General features: G+C 39.4%; 1 protein-coding gene across 2 annotated transcripts in view; it reads left to right on the top strand.

Annotated features, from left to right (window-relative positions):
- The first annotated feature begins 15879 nt into the window (after positions 1-15879).
- The window catches only part of LOC134223217 (homeobox protein vnd-like), a 47102-nt gene continuing 45071 nt past the window's right edge, over positions 15880-17910 (top strand). The window contains exons 1-2 of one of the 2 annotated variants that reach the window (XM_062702356.1): positions 15880-16005; positions 16157-16382. In XM_062702356.1, coding sequence (XP_062558340.1) covers positions 16228-16382 — 155 coding nt within the window. In that variant the 5' untranslated portion in view covers positions 15880-16005; positions 16157-16227. Of the gene's footprint in view, positions 16383-17910 lie in introns of both variants that reach the window. The other variant, XM_062702355.1, reaches the window with a different exon arrangement.

Raw genomic sequence — 17910 nt, 5'->3', positions numbered from 1 at the left:
AAACAATCACCACGAACAGGTAGCCCGAGGCTTCCCCTACCTCTCTGTGGTGATGGTTTGCGTGGGAGTGCATCAGATGGGAGAAATCAACGTTTGATTCTTTGTTTACAAAATAACATACGTCCTTTTGAGTAAGTACCCGAGAAATACTAGCTCAATTGGTAGTTTTATGTACACTAACGCCGCCAAGTGGCTACATGAAATCTAAATTTGTTTTAACAAAAATCAATGTTCTATATAGGATATTGAGATTTTATAGATCGTAAACCATTTCCCGTTGGTAATCCATACGCACCTTGTAGTTTCACGAACTGCATACTGCAATACATTTTTCGGACACCTTTCAGGCACGCAGGTTTCTTAATCACACACCATTTCCATCGGTCTTCAGACGCGCATTGTGATTTCGCAAAGCACAAACCAGTTTCGGACGGTCTTCAAGACGCGTCTTCTGATTTTGCAAACCACGGTCTTCGAGACGCCATGTGATTTTGCAAACCACAAACCATTTTCCGACGGTCTTCGAGACGCGTCTTGTGATTTTGCAAACTAAAATATATCACTCTTCACAATTTAACCACTTGAATTCAACTCACCTCATGAAATCAGCGACAGGATCCAAAAAGTAGACTGGCAGGATCGCCAAAATGTGTGGCCCCAAATGGCCGGAACGTGGATGCATCGTGGATGCATGTGCACTAAGCGAAGATCTGACCAAAAGAGGCAGTGCAGAATCATGGATTGCTTCTCGCCGTTTCACACGCTAAGATGTGAATCTATAAACACACGCTGAAGGCACAAGTTCTTATTTCGAACTTCTCACTTCTCACTTGATGCCTTTCATTTCTAATTTCACATTTCTCATCTCTTACTTTTTACAAACCACATAGACCGAAATTTTACATTTTCAAACCCCTCTCCCTAGTAGACTTTCGTAGACTTTTCCGAAACCCCTCCCCTCCCCCCTTGAAGTCTACGTAGACTTTTCCAAATTTCACAAAATAAAATTCGATTTTTAAACATAACAATCAAACTGAACAAAATCCATCAAAACAACACGCTAACTTTCAACTACTCAGTGACTCAGTAAAATTGTATTGCTCTCTCTTTCTATCCCATGGAAATTTTACTCAATTTTCGTCAAAAGACATTGAGATTTAGCACTCTATCCTCGCCATCAAAAGATGTTCCAGACGGTGACGACAGCGAAATTCTTTATCTTGTAACTTAAATATCTTTTGTCACAACTCTTGAAATCAACTCTCGAAGTTAATTTATTTAATTTCGGTTGGATTCGATTCCTCGTAAAGGTGTGCGCCACTGCTACCAACACTTTCGCATAGGTACGCCACTGTTTAAAATCTGTTACACATCTGACATATAATTCTCCACGCCGGTTGAAATTTGTAAAAAAAAATAGAAGAATTTTCAGAATTTCGAGTTAAAATTCCGAGAATGTTTCGAGTCTACATTCCAATAAGTTTTTCGTGGAAATTTCGTAAAATTTCCCGATTGATAACCTTTAAAGCTTCCCGATAGTACTTCAAAGAACTCTCCGTGAAAATTCCTAAGCTTTTCTTAAGAATTATATCCCGTTGAAGAATTATCCGTTGAAATCCCAAGAATTTCCTTTTAAATTTCAAAAGTATGCCCGTTAATACTCCGAGTAAATTTCTGTGGCAATCAAAAATTATTTCCCGAGGTAATTTTAAGTTTAAATGAGCATTCCGAGATGTTTCCCCCGAAATTATAGAATGGTTTCATACGTTCTTGCAAATTCGGACATTCCAAAGACTTTTCCGTATAATTTGCGGTGAAAATTATGAAGAGTTTTCAGTGGTTATTTTGGTGAATTTCTCGTAAAAATTTCGAATAAATATTCATGAAAATTATAAAGGCTTTCCCACAAAATTGCATGTCCAAAGAATTCCTCGCGAAAATTCCGAAGAATTTCCGAAATTGAAAGAAATTTCCCGGGGATTTCCCAGAAAATCTCCAGTAGGAATTCTGTTTTTTGTGGAAATTTCGGCAAATTCCTCTGCTTCCTTTGTAAATTAAAAAAATCCGTTGAAATGCTACATAGTTTTCCATAAAAATTCTAAAGAATCACTTGTATATAGTTTCCAAAGACGTTCCTGCCGGAAATCAAAAGACATTGTAGTAGAATTTGCATTAAAATCCAAGTGAAAATTTTGAATTTTTTCGAAAGTTTTTATAGTCTACGTAGACATTTGATCTACGCCGTCCCCCTTCGTAGACTAACGTAGACTTTTCGAACCCCCTCCCCTCCTCAAGAGTCTACGTGGTTTATGGACAGCCCCTTTTCACTCCTCATTTGTGACCCGACTTTCCATTTTTTTTCGTGAAGTAAGAATATTTCATTACTTTTTTTTTTTCGATTTTTCGATCCGTTCGGCCATATGACTTGACGTAATTTTCGGATGAGAAACATTATCGGTTCCTGGGTTTAGGGGTACCCATTGTGATTGCCACACAAGAAACATACAGGGTTGTTACAACAGCCGCGGATTTCGCGATTTTCGCGGATTTGTTCATCCAGTCGTGAAAATCGCGGTTCCTCGAAATGTTGTCGCAAAAATCGCGGATTTATATTTACACTCTATCGAAAATTGTTCGAATTGAGTTCGAAGCAGAGTGGTGTAAGTGACATTTTGGTCAAAATTGAGTTGACTACAGCAAAAAATGCTATGATTCTAGAGCTAACTTACAAATAAACTAACTTTTTATAGAACGCTCTGAAACCCATTATGCCAATCGACTTAGTTTGATGATTTTAGATGATGTATGTGTGTGTCTGTGTGCAAAACGTTTGGCTTATTTATTTGAGCACATACCTTCATCGATAACATGTTGAATATTTTTGGAAAATGCCAATTAAGTCACAATTTTGTTGCAACGATGATAAATCAATATGGCCACCTTCCGGAAACACCTCTGCAAAACTACGTGAAGCGTGAGTTTTTTAGATCGTAAAATCATATCCTGCAATACGGAATGAAACGATAAAAATCGCTATACTAAAGCGTAGATTGTGTGAGTTTCCATCTTTCTATAATTTCATAATGAAGTTTCCATATTAACATTCCAAATGATAACAGGGTTTCGCTGAACAGTTTACTTTTATCTCTTAGAACACACTTCAAGAATTCCATCTATATTCTAAGATAATCCCAAAAATTCTGAGTTAGATTTTTCGAAAATATTGGAAGTAAATGTTTGTATAAAGCTTGAAAAATTTTCGGAGTGCGAAAATCCCCTTTAGTAATCAAGAACTATAGAAATTACAGAAAGTTTGCTCTCAACATTCAATAAAAATATAATTTGACGCTATTTACCATTCAACCGAAGGACAAATAGCTGAAACCTTGCACCGATTTGCAGATAGCAAAATCGTTGTTTGGTGCAAAATAAGCGATAAGATAGCACGCGGATAGTTTTTATTTCCATGAAACAAGCAAAACGATGGAAAATTTAAAGCGCAAACAGTGATGCATTTTCCCCTCGGCGAAGTTCCCTCCGTCGCTGGTCGGCGACTACGGCTTTTCTTATCAGCGGGAGCACTGCGAAGCTATCAATCGGCCTATCAATAAGTAATTTCATGTACCCTTGCTGTGAGCGCGAGGTGTAGGGCGGAATCAGAAGAAAAAAAAACTGCATCGAAAAACTAATAATGCAATATTTATCACACCACTGCTGCAACCGCACTGTGCACTGATAACGATGGCTGGCGTTTTTATCTGCACTGCTTCACACTGGTGGCGATTTTCACGCCAGGTGAAACTTTAGCATCGTGAAGTGTCGATAGTAATCGTTTTAGCGATATATTTAAAGTACCATGTTTTATATAAACATGGGATTTTACTGCAACGGAAGCAGTTTACTGATATATTAATTATATTCCTTGTACAAAGCCAGAAATACTAAGTAAATTTTGATTTTTTTTTATGCCCAGCGTTTTAGATTGGCTGTGTAAAATCACAGAAGAGAGCAAGGTCCTCGCTTTCTTGAGCAAAGTTGTTCATCATTGGATTTACAGAAAAAATATCGGAGGTCAAGTATGACTATACCCTGAAGACCCAGATATCCGAAACCTTGGGAAGATTTCGCTTCTGATAGCATGAAAAAGGATCTGAAATATTTGAGTCCTATACCGCATTGTTTGATAATTTTGACACACTATGAGGTTAAGTCATCTTCATCGTTAAGCCAGTGATCAATTTTCAGAAATACGTGATGCTCAAGGTTCCCCAAAACGTTATCGAGTTCATCCCACGGTATCTACCAGATCAACCAAGACTTTTACAATGTCCTCATCATCGGCTTATACCCAATATTCCAGTCCAAAACATTCTCGAGTTCAGCCCACGGTATCTACCAGATCAACCCAGGATTTTGCAATGTCCCCATCATTAGTGTGTCCTCAATCCGGTTTTTGGTACGGGCTGGAGTTTGTGTATTCGACTGGAATACGTGTGGCGTCGTCATTTCGTATAACGGTCATCAAGAGCTCGAGCGTGCGATAAGACCCGCCTGTAAAGGTAGTCAAACGGAAAATGAGTGAAGTCGCCAGTCAACCGTCGAAAGTAAGATTCCTAAGCGAATTCCCGTGAATCATTCCCGAGAGTGCGGTCCACGTGTGCGTCGTCAACAACACTGCTCAAAGAATTATGAAAGTTTTCTCGCTTCAAGATGAAACCAAAAATTAACTGAGGTTCGGGGTCTCTAGTGACCCCTGGTGAAAGAATTTTTGAAAAAAAAAATGGATCACGGCTTTAAAATCCAAAACGTATACGGTATAACGAATTATAACTTTAAATGTTGAATTGTTAATTAAACGATTTTACGTTGAACTTTTCCAGCGCTTTGCGCTTTTTGGTACGGGCTGGAGTTTGTGTATTCGACTGGAATACGTGTGGCGTTGATTGACCAACCAGACTCACCCTAGCAGGAGAGGTTCGATCGTAGTAAGCGCCACGAGAGGTTGCAAAAAAAATCGTGTCAAAATTTTGCATCTGCGTATCATCAGCGAAATAATATTATTCGGCTGGTCGTAACGTTTTGATGCATCTGTGCAGAATTTGTGATGTTAAGGATAGTTTTCTAGGTGTTTTTATGTTATCTGTTGACATAGTGTTGGGTGAACAGAAAGATTATGCATTGTAGCGAAAAAAAACTTGCCGTCAAAATGCGGAAAATTCTGAAGATTCTGGAAATTCCTGGTGAGATCTATCCATGTACCTTTATTATCTTTTGAAAGTATTATTGTAAAACAGTAAGTAAAACATCTGCAATTATTATAAACTACTTAAATGTTGGCGATATCAAGGGCATTCAATTGAAAGTATGTGGGTTGGGAGAGGGGAATTGCCAACTCCCTAGATAAATGTACTGCTTATAAAGGAATTGCTCATCCCCCTCATTATGACAGCCTCCAAATTTGTATATGATACAGTGTGAAGGGTGCCGAGAATATTAACATTGATCTTTGCGGTAACCGCTGACAGTGCTGCTGCAGCCGTACATAATGCTGACTCTCTGCTCAGTTGGAGAAATGGCCAGCGTTATCGGCATCGGAGGTGAAGATCATCCGCAGCCAAATTGGAAGCACTGCCATTTTTTTCAATTCTAGCTTGGTAGGGTAGGATAACTAAAATAAGGTTTGTCTCTTCCTATTGCGTTTTTAATACGAAGGCAAAGACCATCAAATAAAGAACGAAAATTATGGACATTATGGAATCCAGATACTTGCTGAAAAGATGTTGTTTAAGTATTAAAAAGGCTGCGAAACAGATCAATTTCCTAACCCCAGCGGTTTTCAATAGTGTGATTGTTTGTGGTATAATGTTGTACACGGGATTCTGTTTTTACACGATTTTTTTTGCTCGTATTTCTAATCGTTTGACTTAGATTTGCCACCAAAATCTTTGCAACGTGATCGTGAAATATCACGTGATAATGAATATGCGTTAAACATTTAGGATGAGTGCAAAATTAAGAAAATGTAAATTTTATATTCCGAAAATTCGCTTTTAAATCGCTATTTTGGCCTAAATCTTGGCCTAATTCGTTTAATTTTCTCCACAGGAAGTCGAAAAGTTTTAGTTTTAGGGCGCTAAAACGCCAGTGTTCGGAGTGTAAGTCATGTTCGGGATTTGAGTCAAAACGGTATTTCATTATTTTCTTATTTTTGTATTTTCATATTCTCGTAATTCTGTCTTTTCATACCTCCACATTTTCGTACATATTTATTATTTTTTTGTATTCTTATGTCTTTATTTAGTTTTCTATATTCTTTATACCTAATAAGAGAGTTTGGAAATGCAGGTATTGAAATGAAAAATATTCCCTCAATTAATATCTTTTAGACACATTATATGCTGGATCTGGCACAATATTATACAACAAAGTCAACTTTAAATCTAGACTAACATTTGGAGGGGGCGTAGCAGCCGGGGTTTGTTCCTGCTGATTCTTCGTACACGTATTGTCAGTTCGGTAGGGGGCCGAGGTGGGCGATTGGCGGGGTTGGATTTTTCTCACAGTCCGTACGCTGGACCTGGCTTCGGAAGTGGTGCGCTGTTTTCATTTGGTGATGCGCTATACAGCGCTCCACTTCCGAGGTTGGGTTTGGCGTGTGGATTGTGGGAGGAATCCAACTTCGCTGGCGGCTAGTTCGGTTTTCTGCTGAACTGATAATATATAGCTGTATATTCATGCGAGGAATCGGAGGGAGTTTTGGCTGTTGCGCCCTTTTCGAATGTTGGTCTAGAAATAAAACAATTATCATTAATCCTATTTCAGAAATATGCTGACGAATGCGAGAAAGTAAAAATTTGTATCGAGTGCGGTCGTGTTTTTTCAGTAAGCAGAACGATCGGCTGGGCATCAAAGTTTTGTTCTACTTTGTGCGAGGGAGTAAATTAATCACAAGGTAAACATTTGTATTGTGTCCGGTCGTGTTTTCTTTAATAAGCAGAACGATCAGCCGGTCATCGAAATTTTGTTCTGCTTTGTGCGGGTGAGCAAATTAATCAGAAATTAAAAGTTCGAGTGCGATCGTGTTTCTATTTCCTATTTCAGAAATATGCTGACGAATGCGAGAAAGTAAAAATTTGTATCGAGTGCGATCGTGTTTTTTCAGTACGCAGAACGATCGGCCGGTCATCGAAATTTTGTTCTGCTTTGTGTAACCTAATCAGGAAGTATAGATTTGTATCGATTCCGGTCGTGTTTTCTTCAATAAGCAGAACGATCGGCCGGTCATAAAAAAAAATGGTTCTGCTTAGTGCGGTAGATATTTAAAATAATTAGTGTTCGTTCGAATGTATTAAAATCAATCAAACTACACGCATACACGGCATACCGTTTACCAAAACGAACCCTGCCACAATTCCTACCCCATATATCCAACATCCCAGTGATTTCTCGTGGAAGTGCAGATGACTCGTCGGCTTCTATCAAAGCGAGAATCATGTCAACATTATCCTACCTATTCCTCAATTGACCTGCATTCGGACACGGCCGGCGCTGGTATTGCTTATTTTTGGGTCACCAGTTCTTACACATTGAAGATGATGTTAGTCCCAAACTTCATCTGTTGGTTCTCTGTGTAATTACAGCTGACCTGGCAATAACGGAGTAGCAACCGTGGGCGGTCAATCATGCTCATGCTCATGCTCGACTGGAATACGTGTGGCGTCGTCATTTCGTATAACGGTCATCAAGAGCTCGAGCGTGCGATAAGACCCGCCTGTAAAGGTAGTCAAACGGAAAAGGAGTGAAGTCACCAGTCAACGGTCGAAAGTAAGATTCCTAAGCGAATTCCCGTGAATCATTCCCGAGAGTGCGGTCCACGTGTGCGTCGTCAACAACACTGCTCAAAAAATTATGAAAATTTTCTCGCTTCAAGATGAAACCAAAAATTAACAGACGTTTGGGGTCTCTAGTGACCCCTGGTGAAAGAATTTTTGAAAAAAATTTGGAACACGGCTTTAAAATCCAAAACGCAAGTTTGTATGGAAAATCTGAGATGTTCAAGCAAAGAGGCATATCACTTTGAGGGGTGATCAATAATTGCCTAACTTAGTATTTTCGTCATTTTTCGACTGATTTTAATTCTGGTTTTTCGAGAATTAAGCTTTGAACAATCTCAGAAATGTGAACAGGCATGCTACAGTAAGTGTTCCTACAGATGTTCTAGGTTCTCCAAATTCTTTTGGAGTTAAGATCGTTTGGTCTTCCAGGTAAACTACACCTGATATGGAATTGTTTATGTCCATACAGGCTCACAGGGTACAAAGGTATTATTTTCTTACTTGATACTTGATGGGCTACAGCTCTTAGATGAATCTACGCCGAATGGAGTATCATTCTCCACTGGACTCGATCCTGGGCCAATCGCTTCCAGTCGTCCTGAACATTGAGCGCCCTCAGGTCCTCTTCAACTGCAAAAAGCCATTGTGTACGCGGCCTTCCACGAAGCATGTGGCCTCTTTCGGGTTCTCTCCTAAATATTATCTTCGCTTGACGTTCTTCCGGTATACGTGTCGTGTCCAGCCCACCGTAGTCTGCAGTGTTGTATAAGCTTAATAATATCCAGTCCTTTATACTCCTGGTACAACTCGTGATTCATGCGCTGCCGCCAGATAGCGTTCTTCTGTTTACCGCCGACTGTTGTCCGCAGCACCTTATGCTCACTCCGAAAGCTCACCGATCAGCCTCTTTTAACGTCCATGTTTCATGGCCGTATAAAGCCACCGGAAGAATCAGAGTAGTATACAGCGCGAATTTTGTCTTCGTTTGCAGACTACGGGATTTAGCTGGTTACGAAGTCCGTAATAAGTCCTATTTGCAGCTGCAATGTGCCATAACGTTGGCAGTCATCTACATCTGGTTATACTGTTCGGATGCTAATCATGGCTATACTGTTCAAAAGATATGATTTACGATACAAATATTCCAGAAAAGGATGTTCTAGATCAGTTGCTCCCAGCATGCATACTATCATGGGCTGCACAGCTATTTTGAACTGTTGAAGCAGACCGCTGAATATTTGGTTCTTATTCAATATTGAATCACTTGTCATAAGATGAGTTAGATACGTATATCGACCTCAACAGAGAGGCCGTCTTCAATGTCTCGTACATTCTTCTGCTTCATTAGGAGCCTTAAACTTTGATTAATTTTTTATTGCATCTTGAATTAGAAATTTTCGATACCGATCAACTTCTTCCAGACTAGGGTGGTCGGTATTGGCCATTTTTTACAAATACCGGTATTCAGTATTTAGTTTAGTTTATATTTAAAAAAACATGATTTAGACTTTTGGGTAAAACACAATTTGTTGACAAACTTTAAATAATAAAATCACAGACAAACAGACATTACACTCGTTCACTGATTTACTGGTCAATTTAAAATAATCATCAGTTGAGCAATCAATCACTCGTGGCGCGTGTATCGGATTTGTTCGAGTTTGACGTTTGCTCACTACCGCCATCTGGTTCGTGATTTACCAAACTTAGTGAAAACAACAGATGTCGTTAGTGTTTGTACTACGATGAATTTTATGAAGGAATGCTCAATGTGTTATGTCTGTTTGTCTGTGATAAAATCATTGTTTTTTTTTAGCTGGGCAAAGTGAAACTTAAGTATACAAATATACTTTGCGATTCATCTCCAACTTCGCATCGAATTTTGTTGGCAATGTTGCTGCTGAAAATGTCCTCTCTAGTTCAACCAAAGCTGGACGAATGAGCGTCGAAAACCAGTGTCAAGTATTTGCCGTTAATCCCTTTAGATTCACAGTAAAAGATTTTTTTACAGATTGCTTGCAAGGATCCTGGCGTTAACGCAGTTGCCACCGGCAGCGCAAGTGTGTTGCTCTGCTGCAGCTCTTCACGATTTGTTCTTTAACCGACTAATCATAAAAATCATCACAGAGGCATCTTCTTCGTACCGATCGCTAGGTGTGGTTGTTGTTGTCGGTCGTTGTCTCATCTTCAACGATCACATCAGGAATGATTAGACACTTCAAGATATCGTCCGCTTGCTTAATCAAAGTAGGTTCCTCTGGATGCCTTGAGAGAAAATGCCAAAATCGTTTCTGATCAATTGCTTTACCTATACGGCAGGATTGTTAAAAAAGCCAAAGAAGCAGCGTATTTTTATCGTCTCCCTGGGATTCATTTTTTGATAGCATCGAATAAATTGACGGTAATTTCAGTTATTTGAATTGATACCGTCAAAAAATCATCATCACTGAAGTTGAATTTGGATTAAAGTTACATATCGATCAGAGTTTTTTGAATGGACCCCTACACGGTGCCCCCAGACGCGAATATTATCGAACTTTCATGAACCTCTGTGGTTTTCTCTCGATAAGAAAGCTTAGAGCACCAGGAAAAGGATACGGGGTGTTTCAAAATCTTTCATCATCGGTGAAATTTTGAATAAGCCCTTTTAAAATTGTATGGGTTTTCCCATATATGTACATATATGTTGCAAAATAGAAATATATAATGTTTTCCTTTTTAATAGTAATTGAATCAATTATCAATTATTAAAATGCCAGTAGCAATATGAAATCTTCCAAATAGATGAATGTTCCTCGACATTTGGGTAATACGTCCAGCCCACGTAGGTCTGTCATACATTAAGATTGGTCGAACTCTAAATCTGATGGAACAACAGTGCTGAACCCGTAAGTTTTCGCTCTTAATTGCACAGTTTACTCTCCAGATTAGACAATCCAATGTTTTCATGGTAATAAACCCATATGTCAAGACATGTTATGATATTGAGTAAGTGATATTTGTTTATTTGTTCATTTATTAAAATTTCCAACTGACAACAAATGTCTAAATGAATTGGTTGCGGCCAGCGGTACGGAAAAAGTCTTGTAACCGATGACGAAACACGTCAACTGATAAGTCAAAGTCAAACATGTCGAAGAATTCGTTGAAGTGCCGACTGATAGATCGAATTGGCTAGTATAGTGCATATGTAGTTGCTCGTCTGCAGTTCTAGATACAGAAATAGGCGTTGGCGAAGAGGTATTTCAGATGCGTACAGATTTAACTGCGATAGTAGTGCTGGATAATCGATATGGCCCGTAAGCAGCTTTCCAGCAAACTTAGCTTGATCCGCCTTACCTCTAGTGGGTCGATGCTAATCAAGCGACAGCGCTCCTCGTACGGTGGCAGGTTTGTCGGGACACGTCACTCAGAGGATCATGCATATGTTCACAATAGTCATGAAGATCGATCACGGAAAGCCCCGCAAATTAGTTTGCGTTCTGTGTTTGTAAAGCAAATCCTATTAAAAAATGTGTTGTGTCAACGAATTTTATTGGATAATAGGTGTCACATGTAAACATAATGAATTAATACAAGCATAAAATATTCGCTTTCCTAATGCATCAACAATTGTCAAAGCCTGAGCACAGGTATATAAAATTGTTGTTTATAATAAAACAAATCGCTGGTTACAAAATCTAGCAGAAGACTCAGTACCTATGCAATCGGTACACGGTAAGCTTAGCAAGTTCTATTGTTTAACACTGAAAATATCGCATTTCAATCATTCTTAAACTTATCCTAAAGCGAACAAAAGTGGACTTTGATACACACAATATTGAAAATATTAAATATACTCAAATTTACGCTATTGGGCCGATTTTTGTAACCAGTGATTTGTTTTTATTATAATCATTAAATTTTACATAGGGGTAATGACAGTTTTGGCAGGTTTTGTTCTATTATTGGCAGGGGGTTTTTTTATGACTGATTCTGCTCAAATTCTGCATATCAAAGAATATTGTGGCCAAATTTCATAAAATTCGGTCGACAAAAACCCCCTGCCAATAATAGAACAAAACCTGCCGAAGCCGTCTGTTCCCCTATCTGTGCTCAGGATTTGACAATTACTTATGCTTGTTTTAATCTATTATGTTTACATGTGACACTTTTCTTACAGTACCTATTATCCAATAAAATTCGTCGAATTTATCGTGATAATGCAATAGTGAATTGGCATTTGCACACATCTTTTATTAGGATTTCGTTACCAAACACAGTACGCAAACTAAGTTGCGGCACTTTTCGTAATCGATCTTTTGGGAATGACTATTGGGAACATATCACATACTCTATATCATAACATGTCTTGACGCATGGGTTTATTACCATGGAAACATTGGATTGTCTAATCTGGTGAGTAAACTGTGCAATTAAGAGCGAAAACTTACGGGTTCAGCACTGTTGTTCCATCGAATTTAGAGTTCGACCAATCTTAATGTATGACAGACCTACGTGGGCTGGACACATTACCCAAATGTCGAAGAACATTCATCTATTTGGAAGATTTCATATTGCTACTGGCATTTTAACAATACTTGATCCAATTACTATTGAAAAGGAAAGCACTATATATTTCTATTTTGCAGCAAACATGTATGTATATGGGAAAAACCATACAATTTTAAAATAGGGCGTATTCAAAATTTCACCGATGAAAGATTTTAAAACACCCCGTATCCTTTTCCTGGTGCTCTAAGCTTTCTTTTCGTGAGAAAACCACGGAGGTTCATAAAAGTGCGATAATATTCGCGTCTGGGGGCACCGTGCCCTACCATTAATAGAACCGTTTGCACATGGATAACATGCTATTCCAGCGTGTCTGGGTAGCAACCACTAGTACAAGCTATTCTCCGAATTTAGAACGGACATATCTTTGTAGCAAATCATTTTTCACAGGTGATCCCCGGGAGAGAAGTACTACGGCACGTACTTTCATCACAATTTCATATATTACACAGATAGAAAAATGCACTGAAATTTACGCTAAAAATCATGCACATAAATGGAACGCCATTATTAGCGTAATTCCATGTGGAATAAGGCCTAAATGTATACAATCTTTGACGTGAATCATCAATATTGCATGCAAGTTGTAAGTAAACTTGTCAGGAAGGTCACCATTTCAGCGTAGAAAAGCGTAAATTTCCGCATCTCAAGTTTTACGCGTTGTTTACTTTTCATTATTTTTTTCTGTGTAGGTTCTGCAGCATAGCATGACGTCACGAATGAATTCGGTCCTCGTCAAATGAACTTTTTTGACAGTTCGGTAGTACTTTCCACTGACTCCGACGAGGACTCCGACAACGGCCGAGTTCGTGATTGGTTGGCTGCCACTGAGTCCAACAAAAAGTACTACTAAACGGTCACCAGATTGAGGTTACATGCAGTCGCTGCAGAACCTAATTCTCGCTTAACTTTTCAAAAGGTCCTAAGTAACATTTTTTTCATGATTTAATTTGAATATTGCAATCAACATATTTCATGCTAATCTGTTGATTGCAATATTCAAATTAAATCATGAAAAAAATGTTACTTAGGACCTTTTGAAAAGTTAAGCGAGAATTGCGGGAAAATATGGAAATTATTCGACGATGGAAACAAAATTATAGACCAACGCAAAATGAACTCCCCGAAGAAATTATTTGAGCGAGTCGTAAATGAACGCAAAATGAACTTTTGTTCGAGTGAATACCCCGCTCAAGTGTCAAAATCTATTAGGTGAGTGAATTTGATGAACTCCTGCACAGGTCTATTGGCAATTTTACAGATAGCTAAGAGAATGAAGCTTATGACTGATGACGATGACGACCGATTTTTTGTTTGTAGCGTGAACGGGATTATCCCTCTCTAATACCGGTATTTTCGGTACTCAAAATTGGCCGGTAATACCGGTATTACCGATTTCGAAACCGCCGACTACCCTATTCAAGACCGACCATTCCCAGAGCTTCTTCCACCCTTTTTTTTTAATTGAAAAGTCGCGTTGGAACAGGGCTTTCAATCCAAAATCAAAATGGAGATGTTTAATCCAGGATAAATTAGTCAGTTTTAGAAAAATCATAATCTATTTTTTTTTTCTCTCGCGTACCGCGCTTCAAGATGCAACTAAAATTTTACTGAATTTTGGGGTCCCTTATGATCGGTAATGAAGAAATTTTTGGAAAAAAAATGGAAACGCGGCTTTACAATCTAAAACGAAAGTTTGTTTGAAGTTTTGGAGAAGCTTACTCCAGGAGGAATTGATCAGTTTTGAAAAATCTCATTTTTTTTTCTTCCGTGGATAGCGCTTCAAGACGCAACCAGAAATTAACAGATGTTTGAGAATAAGGGATCCTGGTACTGAATGAATTTTTGGGAAAGAATGGAACGCGGATTGGATTGGATTGTTCGGAAAATATTCAATCGAACGGCATTGAATTTTCATGTTATCCAAAATTTTCTTGCAACTCGTAATGCCTCCTTGTAGGTTGGTCTGCGTTGGAGACTACTAGTCAAGCTGTTGCGATCAATCGATAGATGTTGTAATTATCATTTAATGATTACTATATGAATTACCGGGTAATGATTACTATAAGAAAAGTGGACTAACGTTTTATCTTAGCTTTAGTGTATACACACATTCCCATGGAAAGACAGACATTTGCTCGGTTCGTAAAGCTGAGTCGATTGGTATATGACACTATGGGTATCCGAGGCCTCCATTTAAAGTTCGTTTTATGAGTGAAATCCTTTTTTTTATTTTTGTTATAGATGTCGTACCTAACTATTATTGGTAATCCAAACACTAATTTGGTGATCTAAAAACATGTTTGGGCATCAGCTACTATCGGTTTTGTAACTTTAGTCTGTCTATTAACCAAGAAAAGCAGTGGCTCGTATTATACAATACATTTTTTAATCAAAAATATTTTTTTTAGAGTCATAGTTTTTAAACCCCTTTGAAACAGATGCACCGAGCTCGAATGTAGACTACACCATGCAGAACATATCAATGGTGATGCAACAAATAATGAAGACGGCATGTTAGCGAAGCTGGGAGCAAGAATCATATTTTTTGTAATTTTTTTCTTGATAGTTATTCCTCAGATATGAATAGACAATATGTGGAATGGTCAAGTTTGATCGATCAGGTCAGATCGATGATAATTTACCCCCCACACACTGCGTGATTCCGGACGGAATGAAGAGAATGTTGACATACCGAAAAAAATAACTTCGGCCTTAATTTAGGTGTCTAATACTATAAAACTTCGCAAAGCGTTGAAGGCTATACAGTACATGAATGAAAAACCATGTTTACTAGCATTATTTGCGAGCAAACATTGAACATGTGTAGTATTTCAAACGTGCCCAATGAAGTTCACAAAATCACCTGTCGGTCATACCTGCATTTATTTCCCTCAGTTTCTTATCAGGCGCGTTTCTGCACAAACAGAACACATCAGCGGTAATGCACATGCTGGTCGCCGGGCACGATAGTTCGTGCACCAGTCGCTATCCTTGAATCGAATCGATACGCAACGTCCGCAAACTAATAAATTGATTGCGCGAGAATGTCCACAACTGCTGGCTGAATCGCCAATGCGCGCGATTAACTGATAAGTTGGTTTTGTTCGATAGGCATCTATAGCGACAGGCAAGATAGCCCGTCGTCTTCAATCCCTTAGCGGGTCGTTGGTGGGTGGGACGATACCGGCAACATAGTCTCCATTATTATCAGTTCATTATTTCTTAATCCATGTTTGAACTGTCAATACGATTATATACAACCGGACGTTAAGGTATAAACTATTTCAGGGCTTAGTAAAAGGATCAGCGCATTCAGTGCAATTTTCCCAGATCATCTCCAGGAAATATCGTTTTATGTCCCTTCAACGCACTCCGATAGTTATCATGAACCTGCACGACTTATTGCAATTTCATACGCCACATCATAATATCAACAACCAGGGTCCATTCTTCCATCAAAAGCACCCCTCCGACCCGTTCCCTATCGATTACCAACAGTCGACGATACAGATAATGGCTTTCACCGGGCGAGACAGTACTTTCGATTGCCCAAGATCAGTAAGTGGATAGTTGTCGCTGGATTCAGTTCCCGGTAGACGTGCAGGTCGACGCAGCGGTGAGTCAATCAATCCGCGCCTGGTGGTTCCGGTACTCATTTGAATGCTTCCGAATATCAAGTGCCAAATAAACACTCATCCTGTGTAGCATTCATCGTGAGAGGTAGTTTGACTTATCAATTAGTGATTTTTTTTCGATTGAATGAATAGGTTAATCAAGTGTGTGTCCCCTCGAAACCGTTGTTGAGCTCAAGTGATCCACTCTTCGGTGCGAGCGCAAAATGTGCAACAGTAGTGCCCCGGCCGGCACTGGCAATGTCACTGGGCCAATTCCCACGGTGGTCGCCTCCATCGCTGGGTACGACGAGTACTACGATTCCAGCTGGCAGCTCATTCCGCCGGATTATGGTGCCACCGAATACGACTACAAGTACGAGTAAGTTATCGAGCTAATTCGGGACAAATAGCCTAATACGTTCGCGCAGGCAGATTTATGATCGCACGCGCGTAATCTATCAGAGATAACTGCGGTGCTAAATTGGGCTGTTTCGAAGTAGTAGTAAAAATTTGGACATCGACAACCAGAAGTCGAATAGGAAGCTAATTGTCTCAATTGTAACGGGTGCTATATTTGTGGCAATAAAGGCTTGGACCACTTGAAAATGCGTCGGGCGGCTTCCCTAGGTTGAGGCATAACTTTTGGAGTGGCTGATGTCTCATTACGTGTGAACCTCTTGAAAAGGTGTGCGCCGGGCATCCCGAGACGAGAGGTCATAAATTTTGGTAAGAGAGTGAGATTATTTGTGTTGGCCGTGATTTCCAGACTTTGGGTTGAGTATGCATCATGATTATAGTTGATAACTACTTAACAGGTAGGGTAATTGTTCGGGGTTTTCAATATATCTCCTCTCATATTCAATCCTTCAAAAAATAATTATGAGAGAAGCAAATGCATTTTTTCCTTTTATTTGCTGTCTTACTAAAAGTATCTTTACTTTCAGTCCGAAATGTTTAATTACTTTTGTGATTTTAAATCAGTGATCACGTTTGTCTGCAAGAATAACCATCAGTATAAAATCGAATAACGGGAAATGAAACAGTTACCATGTTGGAGGAATCGTTTTAGTGCCCATTCGCAGTCGTTACCAGGGAGTGGACGGGGTTCGAAAAATACTAAGTTTTGCGTTATGTTGGGGATCATCCCATCCCAGTAATAACGCATACTGCCTTAGACTATACGCCATCTCCAAACTTCCTGTGCTACCTACTTATACGCAGTACAAGTAGGTATTGAGCACAGACATCATCCATCAGCGCCGAGAGCTTCTCTGCACTATGCATCGATTTGAGGACGTCCGCGTACTTGTTTGTCCTTATCCGTCTTGAGTAGCAAAGTCTTGCGTCTATATCTCACCTTTGTTACCTTCCCGGAGGATCCTAGGGATAACCTTTCCTCCTATCCACCAGTTGTCAGAGACCGCTTGGGGTTTTCGCATCTAGCGTGCCATCGTTCCATCAAACGCGGATAACCGGCGTCATCTCTGCTCTCTGTCTTTCTTGCTTGGCATTTGGAAAACTGTACCGTACTGTTTATCGAAGCTGCGCGCCCCGTCATTGCTTGTGGAGATTATTCTCCTTTTGGCCTTCAGCTGTCGTCGGAAGGCTGTCTTGACCTCTTGGCAGCGCCGTAGCATGTGGTTGACCAGGTTGGCCCCCGCCAAGGGCGCCAAACCTTAAAGGGGCGCCGAAATCCAGAATTGCACTATGAGAAAAAGGTCTTCTTTGCGCGGTTATATACAACTTGAATTTTCTTCGATTTTTTGTGAATTTTTTGGTGAGGTTAACTCATTGTTTTGTTGATGCTGAAGGTCTCAAACGGCTATTGTGTCGCCAGCACTAAATTGTAGAAGTAGTGATAGGGAGTTTGTTTTATTTTGAGATAAATTCGGACCATTTTGATCCAG

Source organism: Armigeres subalbatus, chromosome 3, assembly GCF_024139115.2.
Source record: "Armigeres subalbatus isolate Guangzhou_Male chromosome 3, GZ_Asu_2, whole genome shotgun sequence".
In the NCBI taxonomy this organism is placed as follows: Eukaryota; Metazoa; Arthropoda; class Insecta; order Diptera; family Culicidae; genus Armigeres; species Armigeres subalbatus.
This window is presented reverse-complemented; position numbering and strand designations above follow the sequence as displayed.